The sequence below is a fragment of the Zingiber officinale genome, chromosome 7B (genome assembly GCF_018446385.1).
Source record: "Zingiber officinale cultivar Zhangliang chromosome 7B, Zo_v1.1, whole genome shotgun sequence".
Classification (NCBI taxonomy): Eukaryota; Viridiplantae; Streptophyta; class Magnoliopsida; order Zingiberales; family Zingiberaceae; genus Zingiber; species Zingiber officinale.
The window spans coordinates 2,238,883-2,266,577 of NC_055999.1; the positions used below are offsets into that span (position 1 = coordinate 2,238,883).

Consider the following 27,695-nt stretch of genomic DNA (forward strand, 5'->3'; position numbering starts at 1 on the left):
AGAATCTGATATAGAATTCATACTTCTAATGCATACTGTTTTAGAATGCTTACTTTTTCAGGCTCTATTTCAAAAGATTGCGACTGCCTTGTCCCGGGTGGAATACCTTTCTGTTGCCGACATTAATCAACTGAAGATAATGTCTCTCAGTGAAGGATTAGTTGATAACTAAACCAGGCTGGGAGTAGTGAGTGTCACCGGCTTTGACTTCTTTAACAACCTTAATCCATGCCTACAATAGGGACTACTGCTATAATTCTATTATTGCTTGGAAGTATATCTCTTATCAGTTTATGTTGTGTGAAGGGTTGAACCCCAATGGAACTTCTTGTGCTGTACCTCTACCTTTATCAAGGCTTTAAAAATATGGTTGGTGTATTTTTTTAGTGAAAGTGAACTGGGGTTTTAGTTTTGGTGTTGCACGGTTCTTTACATCTTATGTACTATTTCATTTCGTTAAGTAATTTTGTGTCTTGAATCGACGACATTTAAATTGGTTTGTTGTGATGTTTTTGTTTCTTGAAGTTCAATTAGTTTAGTGTTCCTGGTTATTACTTACCTTTGGGCTGTTAATATTTATAATTAGTTCAGTGTTCCATTGTAACGGGTATCTGAAGCTAGAGGACTCTGCTGATAAGTGTATTCAATGTGTCCGGAAAGGATAATGCTGCAAAACCACCACGTAGACTTTTAATTCCGACCAAACCTAGTTCTTGTCCTCTTCCTAAACCAATTGGGAGTATTACCCCTATATTAGAGACACGGGTGAAAAGATCGAGCATACAAGGAAAAAATGATACTCCATTGTCTGAAGCATCAAAGTCTCTCATCAGACGCAAATTCAATGATACTCCTCGTTCATTCTCCGGACTAGGTCAGAGGGGACCTCTGACCTTACATAGGCATTGGATCGGTCTGTTGACCGATCCAGTGATACTATGGATATCTGATCGGTCAACAGACCGATCCAGCGATACTGTGGTTATCTGATCGGTCACCAGACCGATCAGTAACCAAACAGTAGCTTTCTGTGGGTTATCTGATCGGTCTGGTGACCGATCAGGAAGCGATGGGATTCGGAGGACAATAGAGGATCGGTCTGTGGACCGATCAGAAGCCTCCCAGACCGATCGTCCTGATCGGTCCAGAGGGCTATGGATCGGTCTGCTGACCGATCCACAACATTGTCTGTTTCACTTCTGATTCGTCTGATTTATTATTTAACCATCTGGTGTGAATATAGGTGGATCAGTCCACAGACCGATCAGAAGCCTCCCAGACCGATCGTCCTGATCGGTCCAGAGGGCTATGGATCGTTCTGCTGACCGATCCACAACATTGTCTGTTTCACTTCTGATTCGTCTGATTTATTATTTAACCATTTGGTGTGAATATAGGTGGATCGGTCCACAGACCGATCAGAAGCCTCCCAGACCGATCGTCCTGATCGGTCCAGAGGGCTATGGATCGGTCTGCTGACCGATCCACAACATTGTCTGTTTCGCTTCTGATTCGTCTGATTTATTATTTAACCATCTGGTGTGAATCTGGTGTGAGCTTTTTACGTTGCAGATATCATGCCAGTGCTTAAGTTCAAATTAAGGAATAAGACAAAGTGCTTAAGTTCAAATTTTATTTTACAGCCTTTAGATCGAGTACGCAAGGAGCTTAAATCATGGCCATGGACAAGAGGTTGATCCAAAGAACAACAGACATATAAGGGAAGAATTGGCCAGAGAATTTCAACAATTATCGTGAGATTTGTATGTAGCATTTACAAAATAGTAAAGTTAAGACTTGAAAAATAGTAAACTTAAGATCATCAAGTTAAGCATAGCACAAAACTAATATCCATCCATAATAAAAAAAAGACAAATGTCGACATTATCCATAATTACATTTTTTTTATCACATTACAACACTAGCACTACTTAACTAGGCCAACCAACAAACAAAACAAGTATATAGCCAAAAGAATTAAATTCACTATCACTAATATCCAGACCATAAGCGGTAGATTCCAATTTCCCCTATTATATCCTGGATAAGCAATGTGTTCACTTACCACCCTTGACTCAACTCTTGGCAACATCTTAAAATGTATATCATTAGTGTCTTCATTTAATCCAGTATCAGACCTCACCCACTTTAACCATCCATGATGTTTACATCCATAATATAGTCTTCCTGGGTTCTTGATCGATCTAGAGACTAGCACCAATGCTCTTAGTCCGCAGTCCCTGCATCGCACAGTTTCATATTTGGTATGAATAATGCTGCTGTTACTTGATGAAGTCATTCTAGCGCAACCTAAAAAGTAAAATTTGAGAAAATTAAGCTAAACAATAGCAATTTGCTTAAGCAATGGGGAAATCACACAATTTTATAAAAAATTTGACCAATTTGCATTAAAAGTAGCCACAATTTGCATTAAAATACCTAAATTTCCTCAATTCATACCCACCACAATTTTAAGCTCATTCAGGACTACAATCAACAGATTCAACAGTGGCTTTGAAATTTGAAGCATCGCATAAAGTTACAAGATATGGGTTTTCAAACAAGCCAAGTAAACAAGTATACATGACTATGATCAACTTTGATCAAAAGATTAAGCACCAACAGAGAAATAATGCAGTAACCAAATGATTTTATCAACAGAAAAATTATAGTGTATGATAAGATTATTGCTTGACTTTTTAAGATCATGTAAATACAACCATGGACACATGTGTCACACAGGAATATTGCAATAGCAATAACAATAAATCACTGTTGTTTAAGCCATTTCTCAATAATTCTAGTACCCCAATCAGTGTTTTGCCTAATACATCCTCTGTTTTTTTTCCAAGTTGCAAGTGTTACACATTAGAACCCTATCAATCAACTCCTACAATAAAATTAACTTACAATAAAGGTGCCCGATACAGACAATTGTCACCTTTATTCCCATGTTTTCAAAATTAGATATCATAGGTAATTAAATTTTTGAAGTGAACGAAGAAATGAGAATGCTGGAAATTAAGAAAAGTGAAAGAAGAAATGAGGTTTAATCAGAAGTTAATCAAGTCTATACAAAATGTATTAAGTAGTTTCAGAAATTAGGAATGATGAAAGAAGAAATGAGAATGCAGGATCGTGTTACCAGTCTTGCTTAAAAGACGGCGACGACGTGGGAAAACCCTAGCTTCCTCTTCGACGGGTGTGTCGCGACGAAGGATGAAGCGGAGGAAAAGTAGAGCTTCCTCTTCAACAAGTGCGTCGCGACATGGGAAAACCCTAGCTTCCTCTTCAACAAGTGTGTTGCGACGACTTCGTGCGGAGGACTCGTAGCTTCCTTTGCGGCGAGAGACGGCGGGTGCGAAGGAGGAAGGTGGACTCGACTCTGTTTAGGAGGAAGGAGCGCTCGGCAGGTGCATCGCGACGAAGGATGAAGCGGCGAGAGACGAAGCAGAAGTCCGCTGCGGAAATTAGGGTTGGGAGCTGGTATAAAAAAATTAATAAAAACTTATAAGATTGACGCGGACCTGCCACGAGGGCAGGTCCGCAGCATTCCGCACGAACAGGTCCGCAGCGGATCTGTTCTGTATATATATATATATATATATCAACATATTGTTCCCAAAGAATGACAAGCCAACGTATAACTCATCCTTTAGACAAGTTGAATGAAGTACTCATGGACAGAGAATCACCTAATTAAATATATTTGATTATTTGATGAATGTATTGATAACATTTGAAACATTGGATACGTGATATAGATTTAAGTACATGTCTGAATTAATGTATTTGCCTTTGACATAAAGGATATATATACTTTAGTATTTCTAACTCTTGTTTTCCTATGCCCCAGCTAATCAATGGTTGTATAATGAGCTGTCGAAGAAAATATAATTCATCATATGTCAACATTCTAATCATCTGAGGTCGGGAAGGAAATTCGCTGAGTAAGATACTGAGGTCTGCACTCAATGTAATTTTCTTGAAATATATTCACCCCACCTCTAACTATGCTTCGAGGTTTTCTCAGGTCGTTTATTTCGCAAGATACAATAACAAAACCACGCACACAACCAAGCATTGGTTGTTCGTGGTGAATTGAGAATGCGCCCGAATGCTATCACAAGTAGTTCAGCCGAACAGATGCACGACTGAGAGAGTTTTTTTTTTTGGAGAACACGGGTACTTCCTGCTTTTCCTCTTGCTCTCTCTTTTGCCATTAAAAGCAAAAAAAAAACCTCAGTCGTGACTTGGTTTAGTGTAAATCCAAACCTTGAATTTTCACCCACCCCTGCACACCCATGCATGAGAGTCTCTCCCTATGCATATGTTTACAATATCAATGCATGTGTCATAATTTAAACTAACAATAAAATCAAGAGGCTTTTAATGTGGGACTAAAAATGCATGAATAATAGAGTATCTTCGTCTTCACCTCCTTATTCTATTCACATTTCCAATAGATTTTTGGAGGCTTGATAAACTTTGGAGTTTAAAGGATTTACATTATTTGGCTGTATTGGAAGGCAAGAGATTATTTGTAATCTATTGAGGAGGAGATTGCTCCTTTTCTTGTGGAGTTTTTCAATATTGCTCGTTCTGAGATTGTAGTTCTTCAAGGAGGTTCAGAACAGAGTTTTGAAACTATGTTTGGATGCAAATTCTGCATTGGTTAAGTAAGCTGTGGTAATTCCATTGAAGTTATGTTTTCGGATTTCTCTTGCTGGATTGAATTTTTTGATTGTCGGAGTTGAAGATGTTTTTGTTGAAGAGATATTTTGGTAGATATGGATGGTAGTGAAGATTGGTTTGGTTATGGAATGCTGTTTCAAAATTAATATTCTTTGGTGCCGGTGTAAAATGTTTATTGATGAAGAGTTTAGGCTTGTTATTGTTGAGGAAGGTATTTTCTTTGGTTTTGTGGAATGGGGGAGGTTTTGTTTTGGTGGAAGAACAAGGATTGGTGTTTGGTTTTCAAATCCGAAGTGTGTTTTGAATGTGTTTGGCTTTGAAGGCAGATCTTGGGGTTGTGGCTTTTCTGAAGTGGAGTTTGTTTGTGATCTTGAGGTTTCTTATCGGCAGCCTTGGACTGGCTGTGGAGTTTCTTTTGAGGGGAGATCAAGAGTTGATGTAATGGGAAGCTGATGAAATTCCTTTGGAGGTGTACTGGGTTTGGTTTATTGGAGACATTATCATGTTTCTTTGCGTGTTGTGGATGCACATTTTGGCGGTTGGTGTTATGTTATGGCATGTCGGTTTTCTTGGGCTTTCAATTGTTTTAAAAATTTCAGGACTTCATGAAGCTATGAAATGTTGTTGTTGAGGCTATATGTTTATTATTTGGGGGGCATTTCTTTCTTCTCATGTTCATGTTTCTTTGGGCTGAATGTAGTGTGGAATATCTTCTTCTGGTGGAGCTTCTTACTTCTTGTGGGACATCTTCTTTTGGTGCAAGCTGAATTTGGTGCTGTTGGTTTTTCTCATGGAGCATCTTTTTCTAGTCTTCTGAAGTGATGGCTATAGTGCATGTTCTGTTGAGCAAGGGTTTTCTTTCATTATGGTTTTTTTTTTCATATATGGCATGTCTTTTTAATTAAAAAAAAAATAGAACCAGAAAGGGGAACTCATTTGAAAATAGCCAACAATTGTCGTGTGAATATTATCATTTGAAAGCATACATTAAATAAGTAGGATAGGAACCTAGCTACTTACAATCATTCATCCACCGTTTACGCAGGGCTACATCCCGAACCGTTTTGTTTGGCAGCTTCGATGCAATTTTTGCATAGGCAACAATGCTTTCTTCTGATGCATATCTGCAAGCAAGTGGAGTGAACCTTATTTTTGTGCCATCGCCATGAATTATAGGAAAAATAACTTGTAGGCGAATCTCACTCAGTTAATCCTTGCTCCAGAATGGCCTGCTCCTCCGTCGACCAGTGCACCGCCAGGCCAGGGTTGTGACTCAGGCTGATCTCTCCGCCCACCGCAGCGGCGGCCGGAAGCCCATCGTATGCGGCTCTTTGACCTCCGTTGCTCTTCCAAGAATCCATCCAATATCACTGCTTTCCTCGAGAAGACGAGTGACGCGTCGAGCAAGAGGGATAAGGAAGAGACGGTGGCGACGGCAACGAGGAAGGGGAGATATGTAGTAAGTAATCTGGCGTTGTCTCTTGCTACTGGATTCTGACACCGGCTGTTAAAGGCGGGGTACAGGCCCTCGCTGACAGCTTAAGATGTAAACTTAATAATCTGCAAACTTATTTATTAAACTTATTCAACCTCATTTATTAATAATCTTATTGAGTTTTTTTTTCTCCTTGAGCTACGGTGGAGAAGGTCAAGTTGTCACCTTAAATATATTTAATTTTTAATTATGATATATTTATAAAAAAATTTCCTTCAAATAAAATATATAATTATGGGATACTATACTTCTGATCATCCACTATAATGTCAATGGTAAAAAACTTTTATTAGACCAATGATTCCGTTGGTTCAACATTATTGAGCTTTTATTTTTAAAAAATTTATTTTTAAAAAATTATATATAGAAATTGAATAATATTGAGGGAAAAATACCTTTAATCATTGTATTTTCTATCAGGTAGCATTTTACTCTTGGTGTTTAAAAAATAATATTTAACCCTTATTTGACCAAAGTCAAATGTGAAAATTTTATAAAGATAATTATGTCCTTATCTTTTTGATATGTTTTTTTTTTATAATTTTAATAGGAAAAAATATATTGAATTCATGTAGAAAATAATTATATATTTTTTTTCAGGGTTAGCTCTTGAATTATTGATTAGTTGGATCGATGGTATACATAAGGAAAAAATATACATAAAAGGATAAAAAAATATATAGAAGCATCCAGTGATGGTACCCTTTCTTGCTCGCTCGGATCTGTGATTGATGTCAGTTTATCGGTGCATCCGCTCTCAGTGTCCTGTAAAGCAAAGCTTGTCAGCTGAGGGTTAGCGTTATCGGTGTTACCCTCTTTGACAGTCAAGACTCAAGTCAATGATGAATTGAAATGTGAGGCTCATGTGCATACACGAAAAAGCAAAAGAACTTGAAGAAGATGAAGAAAATTTATCTTCGCGTAAGAAAAGAAAATTATACCTTTGTCTATTTTCGCATAACCTTATATAATCATGGACAAGGACAGATCTAAAATTTTAAATTTAGGAAAAAGTGAAGAAAATAATTATTATACATTGTATTTGAAGGCTGCGAAGTTGGGACGACGAAAATATACATTTTAAACTATTTAATTTTATTTTAATTGTATAATTAAGTATTAATTTTTATATATTATTAGATTTTACATATAATTTATTAATTTTAATTAGTAAATCAGTCATCATGCACATGTTGAAAGTATTAATTAGGCCTTGAATTATCTAGAATTAGTTCAAATATCAATAAAGGAAATAGAAATAAACATAAATTATCAATAAATTCAATATATTTTTTTTCTGGTTAAGATTATTAAAAATATCAAAAAGATAAGAACATTCTTTTATAAATTTTTTCGCATTTAAGAAAGGGGTCAAATATTATTTTTTTAAATACAAGGAACAAAATACTATTAGATAAAAAAAAATATAGGGTGATCTTGTCCGAAAGCGAAAAGGTGGAAAGCTGGGGATGTGGCGGCTTCGCTGACTGGCTATAGACCTCGCTCCGCTATGCAAAACAAGTAATGTCAGTACTGAGCCAAGGAAGGGTCCCCGGGGTTGGCCGTCCGATGCTCAAATCGGTCACCGGAATAGTAAAGAAAAATGAAGCAACAGTAACTCTAGCGCAAACAATGAACCTCACGTATCTCAGTCGGTGATGGACCCCCCTGTTATGGTCGATTTGTGCTAGGGGGGGGTGAATAGCTCGTCGCGCGCTCGTTGCTTGCTTTGATGATGATGATATGCAGCGGAAATACACCCAAAGCACATTCACAATGCTTGGTATCCACCTCAAGAAGAGGTGACTAATTCAAGGATCCTACCCTCACTCACTCATCCACTATGAAAACACTCCTTTACAGTAACTACCGAAGGCGGAGAAACCTTGTACAAACTCACAATACAAGAAGAAAGAAAAACAAGCTTATACAATTAAATCTTACAAGATTTACAAAACCCTAGCTTGCTTCTTCTTGCTTGAATACGCCTCTTGACTTGCTTGGAAGTGCACCAACACTCCTCTCTAAGCCTCCAAGATCTGGTGTATGCCTGTGAGAATGATCGCAAGAAGTGGAGAGGAAGATCTGCAGAGGAAGACGCTCGCCAAAGCTTTATCCTGCGCAACGATCGTCTCCCAATCCACGATGGAATCTGAATTTGTAGCTCTTGACAAATATGGTGAAGGGTTGAATGGCTACAACAATTCTTAGAAGATATTCCTAGATGATCGAAACCTGTGTCGGCGATTTGCATACATTGCGATAGTCAATTAGCAATCGGGTGGGCACAAAGTCATCTGTATAATGTAAGTTTAGGCATATTCGTTGTAAACATAATACTATGAGATAACTACTTTTAACGGGAGTTATCACGGTTAACTATGTGAAGTCAAAGGATAACCTAGCGGATCCGCTAACCAAAGGGTTCAATCGAAAGTTAGTTGCAAGCTTATCACGAGGAATGAGCTTGATACCGTTGTCAGCGATCAGTGCAGAGGACACCTAACCTATGCTGACTGGAGATCTCAAGAACTAGGTTCAAAGGGACAACTAATTTGCACTGACTAGACACACTGTGGGAGAATGCCCCAATGAATCAATGAAGGATGGAGGTTAAGCACACGACTTTTAATGGTCCAAGAAGAGTAACATGAAATACTCTTAAGGGATCACCTATGTGAGAAAGAAGTGGGGTCACTTCGAAGAGAATTGGAGGCACAATTCTTAGAGCTTCTCATAGAACCAGGCGTGTTCATGGCCAAGAATGAACACACTCATGAGAACTGAGTTGTATCAGGGAGAGTCTTGGGTGAGATTTGTCACTGCTTGCACAAACGACAGTATAGTTCAAGGACATCATATCTACTATCAGCCAGTAAGCAACCAGATCTTCACAAGAGAAGTTTCGAAAGGTAAAACCTACTTATCCTATACTTGACTCAACTATTGAATGCTATCACATACTCTATCTCCATTCATGTGAAGGATTGTTGGATATAAGTGATGTGAATGGAGAAAAGATGGAAGAAGAAAGAGACTCCATTGTGAATGAGACTTTAGTCCCACATTGGGAGTTTCATGGCATGTTGGTTGGTTTATATTGATTCACATGCATTGAGGATGTGAACAAATGCATGGAGAGAGGTTCTCTCTCACGCGTGAGTGCGTAGGGGGGGTGCAAATTCAGAGCTCAGATTGCATTAAACCATGTTGACTTGATCGGGATTACTGTCGTGTAATGGATGGATTAAATTCGAGATTAATGCAGAATAAAAATGGTCGAGTGAAATGGTGGGCTTTCCACCTTTATTCCCCTCCTCCTTTGTCGTGTAACTCCTGCTCGTCTTGGGAAATAGACGACCCAAATAAGCCTCAAAGCACAGCCGGAGGTGGACGAATCTGTTTCAAGGAAACGTTAATCGTAGGCCTCGGTGCGCTGCTCAAAGCCCAACCGACCACTTGTCCGGTCAGCCTCTCCGCTAGACATCTTTGCCCGACCTGCACTGTTCGCCCGACCGACACCATCTCAACCCGCCTGTCTTTTTGCCCGACCGGCCTAGCTCTGTCTGCCTACTCGCTCGGGCCAACTTCTCGTCCGGTCGACTCTTTATTTGGTCGAACTTGCTCAGCCTTACTGCCGGTTCAGCCTCTCTCTCTCTGTTTGCCCGATCGACCATTCTACCTGCCCGATTGTACTGCTCGGTCGACCTATCTGATCAGACGGCTGCTCTGCCCGAGCGGATTTTGTGATATGCTACTTGGTCGATCTGCCCACTCGGCAACACATACCTGCTGCTCAGTCGATCTTCCCCGCTCGGCGACTCAATCTACTCTGCCGCTCTTCGGCTCGTAGCAGAAACCAACCCTTGCTGGTAGCCTAAAATTATCCGCTCAGGTCATCTCGACTATAAGTTGAATTTAATTCAGTGTAATTTAAATTCAACTAATAACCCGTAAATTTACGAGAGCATATTGTTTCTTCCAACAAATTGGAGGATCACGACGACAATTAAGGAAGGTTTAAGTTTGGCAATGACATGACATACACCGTGATCGGAGTTGGAGGATCACGATGGCACTTATGGCAGGTTTTAGGTTTGGCAATGACATGACATACAGGGCTTCCCCTCTTTTAATTAAAATGGTCTGTCCTAAAATATCTGAACCTAGATAACAAGTATATTCGAATCAAGCTATATATTTTAAGTTCAGAAATTAATAGCTCTGAACTTATTCTTGTAGAATGATCACTTACCAAGTTGCAGACACGAATTAAAAATTTAGCATTTTAATAAGAATCAGACGACGCTCAGTCTGAATTATATATATATATTCATGATATCCAGTTTCTACTACAACACTCTTCTCCTTCTTTTTTTTTTTTCCCTTCGTTGCTTCTCATCTTTAACATATCGGAGCCATGTGTACAAGCTACGCTGCAGGCGGCGTTCATCATAGACAGCTCGGAGGCACGACCAAACCGGATGCCTCGCCGTCGGCGTGCTTGCAGCATGATTCCGCCGCTGCCCCTCCATAGGTGAGCTTGATGTTCTGCAATCCGATTCCGGTGCACGGGTTACTGGCGCTGCAGTCAAAGTTCACGGCGACCGGCGTTGCAGACGACCCATGGATGTCGCTGTAAGTTACCTCACTGATCCTGACGCCAGAATTCTGCATGCAGAATTAAGAAAGTCGTCCGAGTAAGATAAAATATATTTTATATATTATATTATATATATATATATTTTATATTTTATATTATATATATATATAAAAGCTGCATGTTGACCTTGTCAGGGCATCCTCTGTGGTCGGGGCAGTAGTTTTGGTCGATGATGATGGGGTTGTGCACGTTCTGCATGATGGAATTCTCAAACACCACCCCCTTCACGAAACCCTGGCTCGGCCTCCCCCACGTCTTTATCCTCAGCCCGTTCTCCGTTCCCGTAAACACCGTCGTCTTCACCGTCACGTTCTCCACCCCCTTCTCCTCGTACTCCTTCCCCAAACTCCCAATACTACATCAAGTATATATATATATATATATTAATTAATTAAAATCTTGCATGCATGCCGATGCTGATTCTGTACGTACCTGATCCCGTGGCCTGGCCCGCAGACCACCTGCTCTATCCAGAGGTTGGTGGTGCCGGGTCCGATGGAGACGCAGTCGTCGCCGGTCCTGATGCTGGCGGCGGTAATGGTGACGTCCGTCGACATCTGGACATGGATGCCGTCGGTATTGGGGCTACTGCCCGCCGCCGAGATCCTCACGCCGTGCACTGTCACGTGCTCGCATCCGTGGATCACGACGTGGAACCGCTCGCTGTTGACCGACGTCAGCCCGCTCAACACCACGTCCTTCGAGTTCATTATCTTCAACGACTGCACGTGCGCATGCAATTATACCCAGAACGTGCGAATTACTGATTAGCATTAAATGCCACGTCATTCTGCATTAATGCACGTTTCCGAACGTACGTACCGTGGCGCCGGCGGGGCAGTGGCGACCGCCGGCGGCCTTGCAAGCCCACAAGGCCCCGCCTCGACCGTCGATGGTCCCGCCGTATACCGACAGCCCCTCTACGTTGTCGAACACGATCCAACTTTCGCCGCCGTAGCCCGACGGCGCGACTAGCGTGCCGCCAATCCGAACGGTGATCTCGCTGCTCTTGCAGGGGCCAGCGAAGGTGGCCTGGTGGACCAAGAAGTCTCCCGCCGGAACACTGACGGTCGGCGATCCGGTCGACTCGCAGGCCGCGGCCCATGCGCGGAGCAAGGAATCGGACGAGTCGAACCGAGGTCGATCGGGTCTCGCACCATAGTCGACGATGTCGTGCACCTCGCCCGGAGAGGCGTGCGTGGCGGAGATGATCGTCAGAAAGAGAAGAATGACGGGTTTTTTGAGTTGAGACATGAATTATCGGCTATTTAAGAGCTTGTTAATTACCTGAGCAACTGATGATGATCATGCTAATTAACTTGTGTTGGTATTTATAGACGTGGAAATGGAGGCTAAATAGAGAATTGGAAATTGATTTGTAACCGAAAATTGACCACTTTTGAGCATTAATTCAAGTTCGAAGGTTGCATGCATGCGGCAAAGCAGGAGATAAATGCGGTCCTAATTAGAAGTGAATGAATCTTGAAGTCAAAAAAGTTAAGTAAAAGTGAATGGAAAAAATCTCTGCTTTCCACAGGAAATATATATATATATATATATATATAGTTGGCCAGAATTACCTAACTTTTTTTCTCTCTTAATGAATTCGTCAATTGTAAAATGGAAACCGTTTACAAGTTAGTTACGAGCTAGCTAGAAGTAATATCCAACTTTTGACTTAATTGTTGATAATTTTCCACCGAATTGAGCGCGATATAAGGCTTGTGATTATCGTCCATCATTTTCTGCTTCTGCCAAACACTTGATTGCAGATCTTAACTTGTTCGCATGGAAATCATGATGCACATTTATTAATTCTTTAGGCTGAACTTAACCTAAACTACCCAAAAAAAATGATATCAAGATACATATATCATATATCACTCTGATTTTGTTATAAATATTATAAGAGTGTTATTATTTGGCTTTGTCCATGCATGCCTTTTCTTCCATGGAAATTGGATACATGCAAGGTTCTTGTTTCCTGGCTCTTGTCTGTCGAGTGGAAATTTTGACTGAAGAGAAATGGATATTGTTGAATGAGTACGGTTTAAGGTAGCCAACATTATGCCAATCTACTAAATTAAACTCTGCCTTGTGTTTGTTAGTGAGAGAGTCACATATTTTGCCCATAAACCAGTTAAGTAACCTGCAAAAGAAGCCGAGATTTGCTCCCTTCTTTGCATTTTGATATTGACAAGTTAGTCTGATATTTTAAAACGTTTAGGAACTGAATGTGTACTTGGGATTCTTTCATATCCGAATAAACTTAATTAAATTTATATTTGTACACAAATGTTTATCTGGCTCATCCAATCTTTAATCTAGCCGAGTAAATTGGGTCGATTGTCTTATTCAGATCACATAATCTTTTTAGTCTATTAATCAGTTAAAAATTCTAAACAATAATTTTATGAAGCAAATAAAAGGACTCCAATAGACAGCCTCGTAATTATTTGCTTACAGATCGGTCAGATAAACATGGAATACTGGACTAGCATGATACCACTAGACCATCGTTGCGGATATATCTTAAGGCCAAATTATAAGGTATTAATAATTTAAAATACTGGCAAAATATCAGCCAAAAATTAATAAAGCCGACGATGCACCAGCCGGGAATCGAACCCGGGTCTGTACCGTGGCAGGGTACTATTCTACCACTAGACCACTGGTGCGGTTATATCTTATGGGCAAATTATAAAATATTAATAATTTAAAATACTGGCAGAATAAAAACCAAAATAAAGTTGAAGATGCACCAGCCGGGAATCGAACCCGGGTCTGTACCGTGGCAGGGTACTATTCTACCACTAGACCACTGGTGCAGGTATATCTTGTGGACATATTACAAAATATTAATAATTTAAAATACTTGCAGAATAAAATTAAAATAAAATTGAAGATGCACCAGCCGGGAATCGAACCCGGGTCTGTACCGTGGCAGGGTACTATTCTACCACTAGACCACTGGTGCGGATGTTTTTATTGTGCAAATATTCTTTATATTACATTTTGAAGTATCATTAGGACTTGTTTCGCGGATTCATGCCTGTCGCTGGGCAGTTCAGATCTCAGTTCAAATCTTCTATCTCCCTGTGTCTCTTGCCAATCGGACGGATCAAATTACATTTTAAGGTATCATGGCATCCTTAAGATGTATGCATCATGACTTCCTTAAGATGTGTGCAGTATCCTCGTGATATTCAACAGTTCAGATCCTCTGTCCTCAAATTTCTCTGTCCCCGTATCCTTTTGTCGATCGGGCGGACCAGATTACATCTCAAGGATGCCTTGCATTTCACGAGGATACTGCACATATCTTAAGGATGTCATGATGCACACATCTTAAGGATGCCATGATGCCTTGAGATATAATCTGATCCGTCCGATCGACAAAGGATACGGGGATAGAGAAATTTGGGGACAGAACTGGTCACTGGGTGTCAGACAGATAGCTAATTAATCAAAAATACTCATCCATCCCTTACTAATCTTTCTTGCATATTCTGTATTTGTTTTTGCTGTTCTTTGCAATTAGCAGGTTGGGAGATATGGTGAGAAACTAACTTCTGGGTACAAATGCAATTTGTCAAGGAACTAGGATGTTCATAAATCATCTAACTCACTTCAGTGGTTGTAGTCTACAAGTATCTGATAAGGAAGAAGTTTTCGGCCAAGGGGGGATTCAAGGTCACCATCTGCAAGTTGATCCCATCCTGGAAGAAGTCCAAACTAGTGGACCAACTTGTACTCCATTCTCCACCTTCTCCAATTATATCTGTACATCGATCGCTATCATAATAGAAAATTGAGGATGAGTACCACTGGCAGAGACCATCCAATTCGGCACAAACATAAGCAGATTCATCTCATCTCTTTCCCCAAAACTGATCGAGCTTCCACTGTAAACTTCTCACCATAAGCAATAGAGGGGGCACATATTTCAGAGGCGCCAAGGAACACGAAAGCACAGAGGTAAGCCTCGATTTGTTTCTTTTGTTTGAATCCAAGAAAGTGATAAATATCTCTGCTTATACTTCACGCAAGGGGACATCAGTGAGATTCCAGCTTGTTGGTTCATCAGTGTGAAAAATGGAGAAAGCAACAGAAATGATAGACTCAAAGGAGAATAGCTGGAGAGATCCTGCACCAATATATTTCGGTGCAGAAATGTTTTTGGTACTTCTGTGCCTTGTAGCATCACTAGTATTTCTTCCACTAGTTCTGCCTCCAATGCCTCCACCTCCAATTTTGCTGTTGCTGCTTCCTGTTGGCGTACTACTAGTTCTGCTGATTTTAGCCTTGTTGCCCTCTGACGCGAAGAGCATCACCTTCTCTTACATGTAGATAACACGGTTATGTGTAATCCTGCTTTTAAACATTATTAGATATTAATGATGATTCTGTCATAAAGTTAGAGAGATAGCGCGCTGGGTTGGTGGTTGCAAGGTTGAATGAAGATTTTAGATAGGAGAAGGAGTTGCAAACAGGAATGAAAATTCTTTCTGCACACACTCGAGAGAGTAGACAAATATCAATGTCAAAAATTAGGGAAGCGGTCCCTGGCGAAGACCCTCAGACACTCAAGTTAATGTGATGCCTGATCAGAAAAATTAAACAGTAGCCATGTAGCAGAGCGTGCCAAGGCATATTCAAGGATAAAGCATCCCAAAAACATACTTTGCCATCGGAGAGGACTCCCCTTTATATACCACATCTCATAACCTCTGCAATCATGAGTTGACAGAGAATGTCAGGTGTTAGAAGTTGTCAAGTAAGAGAATATGTATTTGGGTAGACGTATAGTTACCCTCCGAGGAATCTTCTGTTACCCGTGTGCACCCTTTTTGTAACTGAGGTCATTAATAAGACGATTGAAGGAATATGCTGTAAGTGTCAGCCAATGGAAAATGTAAAGTCACCTTCGAGGAAAGTTCTATTAAATGCTTGTGTAATAACAAAAGAATATTCTCCAACAGGCGGTTGTTATTCTCTGACAAGTGATTATTATTCTCTAACAATATGGTCTCGGAAAATATCTCGATCGGATATTTAGACGGCCGGTTGTATATATAAGAGCAGAGTAATGGTAGGACGTGCGACCCTTAAGATCGCTCGAATATATGTTGTGTAATGTTGAAGATCTAATTATGAAGCAATGGGAAGCTATGCCCCCTAGATTTGGACAATTCTTAAGACCGATCAACCATATGCAAGGATACTTGTTTCTAAAGAATGAAGAACTTAGCTCCTGAGAGGTTCGACCGGTACTTTCAGTCAATCATCCTTATATTAGGAGGCTTGTCCCTGAAGTGATATTTGAGCTCTGAAAATCTAGTCAGGTTTCTTCTAAGATTTGTCTTATATGTTACTTGGCGAAGATAAAAATACTAAACCTTGTAACTCCAGTCAGTTGTTTATCTGACCGCCCATATAAAGGAAGACGGGAGAATGAACAGTGAAGACCCCTTTGTTTGAAAGAAGGAAGGACTCTCTGGAATTAGGACGGGGTTATACTAGGCACCCAAAGCGGAATTCTAGGTCCCCGGGTCTTGCTCGAATTTTATACCCGACCTGCCTTGTGGTTGGTCGGGACTCTCTGGAATTAGGACGGATGATGGTTGGTCGGGTATATACTAGGCACCTTACTATAGGCGGAGAGCACTAAGCTCCTTTCATCAAACTGGCCTGTTTACCAGACGTCCTGACACAGAGGGTCTTGCTGGGCGAGGAACCAAGCCTTGTTGCGAGTGGTCCCCTAACTGCTACCTCGCCTTGACTTGGTACGCCACCTCACCTTAATTTTGATTGTCATTTCTTCTTGACTTTGACTACCATGTCATATCTGAGTTCATTCGTAACAGCCCATATCAAATGGCCTTAAATTTTTTCTACCATTTTAAACAAATGTTTGTTATGTTGCCAAGTTGTTCCGTGCAAGGGCGGATCCACCAGTGAGGCGGTGTCGACGGTTGTCCCCCCTCCTTTACCGGCTGTGGAACCCCTAGTATTATGGGATTCCATTGGCAGAGATGGAGGATATTTCCTCTTGTTCCATGCATAAATCATCCTCTATTATGGCGTTCTCCTGCTCATGCGTTTCTGTTATTTTTCCCCCTTTTTTAACATGTCGTTTGCTCGAAGCAGATGATGCAACGTTCGACACATTTTTTTCTCTTTTAAATGTGTCGAACGACACAGACACGTCGTCTGCTTCTAGCAAATGACGTGTCATTTTGATTTTGAATAACAATTGGCGAGCAAAAACAATTAACCCTAGCAACTGATTGAACTCGACTGAGTCTCAATGTCACGACCCTCATGGGTCCAGCGCGGCGCCACAACTTCATGTAAGTGGGTTTTATTTTTTATTTTTTCAATTTTTCGATTGTTTTCAAATTACAATGTACGTATGATTTATTAATAATTATTGACTTATTGTACATACAATTACCAATTAAAAAGTTTGATTGTTTAAATGTTTAGATGCTTTTGTATATTCGATTGTTGGATAATTAAAAATTTAGATTTTGTATATTTGATTGTTGGATAATTTGAAATTTAGTTTTTGTATAAACTCTAAATCTATGATGTAATTAGTTTTTTTATTAGTTGTTAGTCAATTGTGATTTGAAAATATTGATAATTTATGTTAAATTAATTTTATTTTTGTAAAAGAATTGAGTTGATGAATGATGCTAAATAATTTAATTGTGTTATAATGTTATTACTTATTGTTAAGTTGTTCACATTAAGTTTAGTAAAATAATACTTTATGTGATAATTTTTTCCCATATATTATAATTTATAGAAAATGTTGAAATATTTTACAAAGAGGCCTAGGAGTTCAATTGAATCATCTAGTGTTCCCGATGGGAAGCCTACTCCTTCACCACAAGGTCCACAACCACCTCCTCCTCCTCCTCCGTAAATTTTATTTGAAAATATTGGAAATCTTAGTAGTGAAGTAGAAATTATTGCTGATCCTGGTTTACAAAAATCGATTGAAGAGTATGATGTTGGTGTTCGATATCATATTCGAAAAGAATAAGTTCCTATGGGTCCTTGTCAATCTCGAGGCCATATTTTTCCAAGAAAAAAAATGGATAAAGACAATAGATGTTTCAAAGATGTTTGGTTTAAAGACTGTGATTGGTTGGAGTATAGTGTTTCAAAGGATAACCTTTTGTTTCTAATGTTATCTTTTTAGACCTAGTAATATAGGGTCTGGAGGAGATGATGTGTTTACGAGATATGTTTCCTAAATTGGAAAAAACAATTGAAAAATTCAATGAGCATGTAGGTGGAGTTAGTAGTGCCCACAATGAGGTAAGAATACAGTTTGAGGGTTTCAAGAATCAAAGACAAAGTGTGGAGTATTCATTTTCATCGGGGAAACATGAGATTGAAGTTGCTTATCGTAAACGCCTGACTGCCATTTTAAAAGTAATTCAATTTTTGTTGCTACAAGGATTGCCTTTTCGGGGACATAATGAGTCTTCGACATCATCTAATAGAGGTAATTTTTTAGAATTGCTCGAATGGTATAGCTCAGAGTGTTCAGAAGTTGCGGCAGTTGTTGGAATGAATGCATATGGAAATAATCAAATGATTGCCCCAAGAATTCAAAAGCAACTGGTGAATGCTTGTGCGGTTGAGACCACAAATGCTATTCTAGCTAATCTTGGAGATAGGTGGTTAACTTTACTACTTGATGAGGCTCGTGATTATTTATTGAAAAAGAAAATGACAGTTATTATTAGATATGTGAACAAACATGGAGAGGTGATTGAACAATTTATGGCTGTAGTTCATATTGCAACAACTATAGTCGTTTGTTTGAAAGAGGCAATCGACTCTTTATTTGCTAAATATGGTTTGTCAGTGGTGAGATTGAGGGGGTCAAGGATATGATGATACTTTAAATATGTCTGGAGAATTTAATGGCTTAAAGTCACTAATAATAAAAGAAAATCTGTATGGAAGGTGATACGGGTTATAGCGAGCGAATACAGAAGATGACATGGTAGTTAAAGTCAAGGTGATGTGGCGGTCAAAGTTAGGATAGAGAAACATTCCACACTTGGTCTTGTTGATCACCCAGCCTCAAAATTCTCAGGTCCTACCTATGTGTCTTTGAAGCATGACGTTTGGATAAGGCTGGCTGGGTACACATTCAGTCGAGTATAAGGACTCTGGGATTTTACACTGAAACTAAAGAAATAATGCACTCGATCAGTAAATAGCTGGCCGAGTTCAAATGAGAACATAAGGTTTTCTGTATATGCCCGGCCGGGCAAAGTCCAGCTAGGCTCAAAGACACTTAGCCTCACAAAGATCTTAATATACGATCAGCCGAATAAGGGTCGGTCGAACATAAGACTTTCTGTGTACGCTCGGCCAGGCAAAGTTCGGTCAGGCTCAAAGACACTTAGCCTCACAAAGATCTTAATATATTATCAGTCGGATAAGAGCCGATCGAATATAAGACTTTCTGTGTACACCCAGCCAGGCAAAGTCCGGTCGAGCTCAAAGACACTTAGTCTCACAAAGATCTTAATATACGATTGGTCGAATAAGGGCCAGTCGAACATAAGAGTCTATGTGTACATCCAGCCGGGTAAAGTCCGGTTGGCCCAAAGACATAGTCTCACAAAGATCTTAATATACGATCGACCGGATAAGGGTCGGTCGAACATAAGACTCTATGTGTACGCCTGGCCAGGCAAAGTTCGGTCGGGCTCAAAGACACTTAGCCTCACAAAGATCTTAATATATGATCGGTTGAATAAGGATCGGTCGAACATAAGGCTTTTTGTGTACGTCCGACTAGGCAAAGTCCTGTTGGGCTTAAAGACACTTAGCCTCACAAAAGTATTAGTATACGATCGACCGGATAAGGGTCTATCAAATATAAGGCTTTTTGTATACGTCCGGCCAAACTCAAAGACACTTAGCCTCATAAAGATCTTAATATACGATTGGTCCGATAAGGGTCGGTCTGACATAAGGCTTTCTGTGTACGCTCGACCAGGCAAAGTCCAACCGGCTCAAAGACACTTAGCCTCACAAAGATCTTAGCATACAATTGGTCAGATAAGGGCTGGTCGAACATAAAGCTTTCTGTGTACGCTCGGCCGGACAAAGTCTAGTCGGGCTCAAAGCTAAGACACTTAGTCTCACAAAGATCTTAATATACGATCGGCTGAATAAGAGTTGATTGAACATAAGGCTTTTTGTGTACGCCCGACCGGGCAAAGTCCTGTCGAGCTCAAAGACACTTAGCCTCACAAAGATCTTAATATATGATCGGTTAGATAAGGGTCGATCGAACAAAAGACTTTCTGTGTATGCCCTGCCGAACAAAGTTTGGTTGGGCTCAAAGACACTTAGTCTCACAACGATCTTAATAGGTCGGATAAGGGTCGGTCGAACATAAGATTCTATGTGTACGCTCGACCTGGCAAAGTCCAACCGGGCCCAAAGACATAGCCTCACAAAGATCTTAATATACGATCAGTCGAATAAGGGTCGGTCGAACATAAGACTTTCTGTGTACGCCCGGCCGGATGAAGTCCGACTGGGCTTAAAGACACTTATCTTTAGGAAACTCTATATATACGGTTAACTAGGTAATGGTCGACTTGGTTTAAGTTGCTTGAGGTTATATTGTGCCTAAAATAAAAACTCTAACATACATAATTTATCATATGGTTCCTTGAATAGATCTTTGGCATGTTATGGGCATCATACTAGTCTCTGGACAGATTTTTGCAATATTTAGAACACAATAGAGTAAATTGATACCAATATAGGTTAAAGGTTTTTACGGAATATTCCTTGGGGATTTCCTCACTAATATAATTGATCAGTTACAATAGTATATCTCAACAATCTCATCAAAGGCCTAAGACATAAGCGATAAAAGATGTACATCTGTGGGTAGAAAAAAATTCCTCAGACTATCATTGTCGATCACCCAGACTGTACTCTTTCCATCACCTAAAAAACTCTGACACAAGGAGCCACCTCACGATCACAGAGGTTGTAAGAGGTGGTATATAAAAGGGGATCCTCTCTGTTAGCAAGGTACATAATGAGCATCATCTAAACCTTATTCTGACACATATCCGTTATTGTTCTTCTTCTTCGCCCACTCGCCGAAAAGTGTACTGACGTAAGCGTTGGAGGGCCTTGCCAGGGATCCCTTCCCTGGTCTTTGATCACTAACACTTTGTCAGATCGTCTGACTATGTGCAAGATTGGAGGAAGGTTCCATTCTAAGCTAAAGAAGTCTTTTGTCGATCAACAAATCATCCATCAGAACCAGTGTGTCATCTCTCTAGCCTTCAGACAGGATCAAAAGGTATGTTCATTGTTTTGCTCATCAACTCTAGCTAGTGGTTGTAGCTGTTGCTCAACAAAATCAATATGTTTATGATTTCATGTGGATTGTTGGTTCGATTGTGAACACATCTGCATCATCTTGCAAAAGGGCCGATAAACTTCAACAACTTGAACATGATAGAAAAGTTGAATTTCTTGAAAGAGGAGAGATTAGTTCTGGTAGAGGACTAAATCAAGAAACTAGTCTAGCTAGATTTGGAGATACACGATGAGGGTCTCATCATTCAACTTTATGTCGTATTGAACAAATGTGGACATATATTATAGAGGTTCTTCAAAATTTGATTAATGATGATAACCATTCTTCTAAGGGTTTAAGTAGAACTTTGGTTGAAAGAATGGAGAGGTATGAATTTGTATTTATTCTACTATTGATGAAACATATATTGACCATCACAAATCATTTATCAATGGTTCTACAAGATAAAGATCAAAATATTATGAATGTGATGCGTTTGATCAATAATGTGAAAGACAAATTGTAAAAGTTGAGAGATTCTGGATCAAACGTTTTACTTGATGATGTGAAGAAGTTTTGTAATACTTATTCCATTGAAATAATTAATATGACAGATACCATCAACAACCATTTTAACTTTTATCACTACTACCATTTTAACTTCATAATTCTTTTTTTTTATTTACAGTCAATTAAATTCTTTTAAACAGTAGCATATTTATCAATTTTTACTTTTGTTGTTTGGTTTTTAAATTATAGATTATCGATATTATTATACAGGAGATGGATAGTCGTTTCTCTGAAATAACTATATACAGATTTGCTAATTTGTATATCATGCCCGACCCTAAGAACTCATTCTCTAGATTTGATGTATAGAAGTTAGAAGTTAGTGAATCTGGTTCATTTTTATGAGGATGATTTTTCTTGGAATGAGCGTGTGTTAGTTGAACAAGAACTTAAAACATATATTGATGACGTCAGATCAGATGAACGATTTGAAAGCATTTCAGATTCGGGAGTTCTTACAAAGAAAATGATTGAAATAATGAAGAACCGTGTGTTTCCTTTGGGTTTTTGGATAATTGAGCTAGTCTTACTTTTTCCAGTTGCTATTGCAACCGTTGAAAGGGTGTTTTCGGCAATGAATATTATCAAAATAGATTTACAAAATAATATTAAAGATGAATGGATAAATGACAGTTTGGTAGTCTATATCGAGAAAGATGTTTTTAATACTGTCGACAATGAGCTAATTTTATAGTATTTTCAGAATATGAAGTCTCGAATAACGTAATTGTCACGTATTCGTTAGTAGACTGCTTTCATATGTATGGATTTTTTTATATATTGTACCTTTTTCTCCTGTATGTAAAGTTATTTAAAAAATATTTTTTTAATTACATATAATTAATTAACCGTTCAAGAAAAATTTGGCCGCGCTCGACTAAGATCGCTATAGCCTCTCCATACTTGAATTCCTAGATCCACCGCTGGTTCCAAGTGTTGTAACAAAATTAAGGAGGAATTTGTAGATTATATGATCCCAAGTAGTTCTCTATAAAGAACGAATTCAATTAATGTAAGGCTCAATGCAGACGAACAGAATTCCAATTGTCCAAGAGCTCCTCATAATCACTGCAAAGCAAAAAATGTTAAGAGGAAGCTCTATTTTAGGAAAACATCTTAATTCCCTCTACTATACACTTCTAAAAATAATATATATATATATATATATATATATATATATATATATATATATATATATATATATATATATATATATATATATATATATATATATATATATATATATATATATATATATATATATATATATATATATATATATATATATATAATAATATATAATAATAATAATAATAATAATAATAATAATAATCAAGCAATATATCTCTTAATTATATGGTCTGTTGATTTTTTTTTTATATAAACACAGAAGGAAAATTTCGAGCATTTTTAGTGCATCATCAAATATACATTCTAAATCCACTAAAATTCGAATCGTTCCTTTTTGCCAAATAAAAAGGGGGGAAAAATAATATATACATATCAGTGTTTCTTGCCTTTGTTGATCTCCCCAAACAGGATAGCTTTATGGTAAGAGTCAAGAAAGAACAAAACTAGCTACGATTCTCTCTGTTTCTTCTTCAATTTACACGACAGTGTTGTTTCTATTAACTGTTAAAGGTATTTGTGGCAAATATCTAAACTAAAGGAAAGGTATTTCCTCTTTAACCTTCTTACGCAACGCTATCTTACTGTGAATCAGTTATTTTCCATCAATCTTAGTTAAGAGGAACTGCTGAATTAATGAATATATATATCATCATGCACGTTGTTGTTCATCTGAGTTGCCTTTTTTTTTAATGTAGAAGCCAAGTTACTCTTCCTGCTGAGATATCAGATGAACCCTGCATGAATGCAACTTCATCTCCAAGCAAAAGTGTTCATCGATATATTGAATCCAACGCAAAGTTGAATCCAACACAACGAGTATTTCAATCCTCAACTCAACTTAATCAACAGTCAATCTTTGTCGACTTTATCGAGGCCGAGTTCGCCGTGTCTGTCACCAGTTGTGCAAATCTTGGATCCCGAGTCCCACTAATCAAACTCCCAGCCATTGGAATGAATTAAATAATATAAAATTAATTCTAATTTATTTTATTGATTGAGATGTTCTGAACGGATAATTTAAAGTTATCTACGGAGTTAGTTCTGTCAAATTTCCTGTGCATAGTCTAAGTTATGAAGTTGATGCAATGCATAGTAGAATCGAATCGGAAAGGGAATTCGTTGAGTAAGATACGAAGGTTTGCGCTCAACACAGTTTCCTTGAAACAGATTCGCCCCACCTTCGGCTGTGCTTCGAGGTTCTCTCGGATCGTCTGTGTTCCATGAGATAATGGCAAAACTACGCACGCAACCAAGCATTTAATTTGTTGTTTGTGACGAACTGAGAATGTATCCGAGTGCTATCACGAGTAGTTTAGCCGAATGGATGCACGACTGAGAGAGTTTTTGTGGGAGCACATGGATGGAAAGAGCTTCATTTCCTGCTGTTCTGCTTGCTCTCTTCTATCTTCTGCTACTATATATTTTGTTCAATATTCATCCTCCTTATACTGCAATGAAGATCAAATTATGGTTATTTAATATTTAGTTTAATATCGTCATTAATAGGTTTAATGTCTTAATACGGAATCAATATTAATATGTTTAATGTCATCATTAATGTTGAGATATTACGAAATCACCATTAATGAATTTAATATCGCCATTAATTTTATATTAATGTTTCTGTTACACTTTTAAACAGATAGCGAAAAAGAGATTTAGGTAGCAAAATGTTAATTCATTCGCTTAGGTAAAGCTTACCTTGATCGGTCCGGCATTCGACATGCGCAGGTCGTGCTCGCACACGAGTCAACTTTGGTTCAGTATAATCTAAGCGCTGAATTTGTACCAATCCCTGCGCACCCAAACGTGAGAGAGCCTCTCTCCATATATATGTTTACAATATTAATATATGTGCTATAATTTAAACCAATAATAAAATTAAGAAATTTCTAGTATAAAACTAAAAATACATATATAGCTATATCAGAGTCTGTGTTCATCTATTTATTCCATTTGTATCTTCAGCCTAAAGACTATCTTCTCTTCTCTAGTGGGGGCAGAGTAGGGGTGTAATTGAGCTGAGCCGAGTTGAACTCTTGAATGTTTGAGTTTGACTCGTTTATAATCGAGCCGAGCTCGAGCTCGAGTTTTATTTAACGAATATATTCATGTCTCACGAGCTTATTCGAACTTTTATCGAACCTAAATAAGCTTAATAAATATAAATTTATATATATATATTAAAAAGTATATTATATATTTAGAGAAAATTATAATATTCTTATTAAAATATATAATTTTATTATAATAAATAAATTTAATATATTTCTCTATAAGTTTCATAAGTAGAGTGTAAAATCTATAAATTCAATATTAAAACTATTATTTTTTATTTAAAACTTGATTCATGAGCTTAACGATCATGTTCACGAGCTAACGAACCGAATACTATGAAACTTGAGCTTGGTTTGTTTATCTTAACGAGCCTCATTAAACGAGCTTGATCCTGTCCGAAATCTGAGTCAGACGAAGGCCGGTTGAGATGGTGCCGGTGTTGACGAAGAGGCGACTTGGACACACCTAGCGTATGTGCCCCAGAAAGATGGACCCCCACATGGAGCTCAAGGACAGTGGTGATGAGACCGGCGGTACTTAGGCTCTGCGCACACTTAGACAAGCACATGGAATGTTAGAGACTAGAAATTAAGAAAAAAGTCCCCGGCGCAGACCCTCCAATACTCAAATCAGGTACTTTTTCCCTAGAAGAACAGTGTACGAAGGAAAAAAAACTGTAGAAGACGAGTGCTAATGTGCGCGTACCTGGCTAAGGGAGAGGACCTCCCTTTTTATATGATGTTGAGTACCTTCAGAACCTGCATGTTGTTAGAGAATATCGGGTGTCAGGGCCTGTAGGGTGAGAGAAGGTATACAGTTGCCTCCTATTGGTGAAAGGAAGGTTCCATTCGCAGATGAGAGCAGACCATTGGAATATTCCCTAATGTATGACAGTTATTCCTTGACAGGAGGTTACGATTCCTTGACATTGTTGTCGTTTAGTGCTTTCTGCCCCACTCGGGTTTAGATACGGACAGCTCAGGATGACCGTTCGGGTGTGACACTTGGCTTGAGTCTTGATGAGGGGGGCGAGCTGTGGTGAGGGCCCCATCTTTCACGTTTGGATCGCTAAAGGGCCGACTGGGAGTTGTCTTACTAAAAGTACCAGGTCTGGCTATGTGGTCTGAGCTGAGGAAACACGACCAGTCCGGGTAGGCCAGACATTACTTCAGGCTGCATCTTATGTATCAGATCTAAGACCCTGATCTATTTATACCCGATCGGGAATTATATGACTGATGATGTTAGGCGGTCTAACTCCTTCTTTCCCCTCCTAACTGATGGCTGTCACGTCCCTTTGACTTCTGACCGCCACGTCCCCTTCACTTTGGATTGTCCTTGACTGTCACGTCCTCTTAACTTCTGACCGCCACATCTCCTTGACTTTCAACTGTCTTTGATTGTCATGTCCCCTTGACTTCTGACTGCCTGGCCTTATCGAGTCCCATATTTATGCACCATATCACAAGCCTCCCCTCCAAGTCTAGTCGAAGAAGACTCAAGTCCAACTGACTAGACTCAAACTCAAGTTTCATTTACTTCACCATTATGACTTTAAATGCTGCTTCTTTTCCCATACCATCGGTATTGTAACCTATTTAATTGCTCAATTAACCTCGGGAGAAGGGCCACTTAAATCTCTACAGAAGTTGACTTCTCCTCTCTTCCTCTTTAAAAGGGGATGACCTTCACCCATAGAGACATACTTTCCTTTAACTGACATCCCCTAATCATGGAGTTGAAATCCGAGTTTGATGAACTACCACACTTTCGCTAGCAACTGGCTCATATGACCCAGCTGCTTGCCCAGATGGATACGGCCTTAGCCGAGATAACACAGGAGAGGGATTTTCAGTCTTCTCTTCGTAGGGAAATTGAAGAACTCTAACTAGTTGCTAAATCACAGGCTTGTACTGAGGTAGCACTGAAACAAAAAGCTTATTCAAACCTAGAGAGCCAAGCTCAATTCATGATCTATTTGAAAGAGAAACACACCTCTTCCATATCCCTTTTACAGGAAAAGGCAAAGATTAAAGATGAAACAATTGCTCAACAACGGTGCATCCTTCAGTTGACTCAAGCTGAGCTAGAACAAGCTCAAATCCATCTTGAGAAAGCAAGTCAAGCAGAACGCTTTTACCCGAGGTACCGAATCACGACTGGCACCGGAAGAGAATTCTAAGCACTTAGATTACCTCTATGTTCCTACTAATTTAAGAATGAGATTTTGAGGGGCGCTCCCCTGTAATTTATCAATTAAATGTAGATCTGATCAGGTTTCAGTCTTTTTTTCTGTCTCTTTACTCCTTTCCCACTGGAACTCCCTTGCTACATGTAGACATCTTTAATAGAAAGGGGGGGTTTTTGAATATCCATGAATTACATGACTATAGCGACGCTAGTTGCCCCCAGAAAAACTACTTCCCTGAGCCAAGGCAAGGGCCCTGCCCCTCTATCACCCCTGATGTAGTGAGTTTAAAATACTGACTGAGAGGTAGTTGGTGAAGGCCTTGTTTGCTTATAACCCGTGTTGGGGTGAGTTCTGGCATGTTTTTGCCTTCTCACCCTCCTTTTGCTCTCTATGGATCCTTCAATACTTTAGGCCCGCTCCTGGCAAGTTGACCTTCAGCGGCGTAGATCTGGATGATCTTCGCTTCAACTACGAAGTGTCCACAACCATGCACATCATCATACCCTCCGAGGTTCATCAAATT

General features: G+C 39.2%; 1 protein-coding gene, 1 long non-coding RNA gene and 3 other non-coding genes across 5 annotated transcripts; 1 reads left to right on the forward strand and 4 right to left on the reverse strand.

Moving 5' to 3' along the window:
- Nucleotides 1-10,476: 10,476 nt before the first annotated feature.
- Nucleotides 10,477-12,137, reverse strand: LOC122003480 (polygalacturonase-like). The gene is made up of 4 exons (XM_042558590.1): nt 11,676-12,137; nt 11,286-11,575; nt 10,980-11,208; nt 10,477-10,861 (listed from the first exon to the last, which is right to left on the reverse strand). Exons 1-4 carry the CDS (start codon nt 12,105-12,107, stop codon nt 10,643-10,645), a joined length of 1,170 nt encoding a protein of 389 aa, XP_042414524.1. The 5' UTR covers nt 12,108-12,137; the 3' UTR covers nt 10,477-10,642.
- Nucleotides 12,138-13,460: 1,323 nt separating this feature from the next.
- TRNAG-GCC lies at nt 13,461-13,531 on the reverse strand. The gene has a single exon. It is a non-coding gene; the product is annotated as a tRNA-Gly (tRNA).
- Nucleotides 13,532-13,610: 79 nt separating this feature from the next.
- TRNAG-GCC lies at nt 13,611-13,681 on the reverse strand. The gene has a single exon. It is a non-coding gene; the product is annotated as a tRNA-Gly (tRNA).
- Nucleotides 13,682-13,759: 78 nt separating this feature from the next.
- Nucleotides 13,760-13,830, reverse strand: TRNAG-GCC. The gene has a single exon. It is a non-coding gene; the product is annotated as a tRNA-Gly (tRNA).
- A 574-nt stretch (nt 13,831-14,404) lies between these two features.
- Nucleotides 14,405-15,819, forward strand: LOC122003481. Its single transcript, XR_006117973.1, has 2 exons — nt 14,405-14,831; nt 14,914-15,819. It is a non-coding gene; the product is annotated as an uncharacterized LOC122003481 (long non-coding RNA).
- Nucleotides 15,820-27,695: the final 11,876 nt, after the last annotated feature.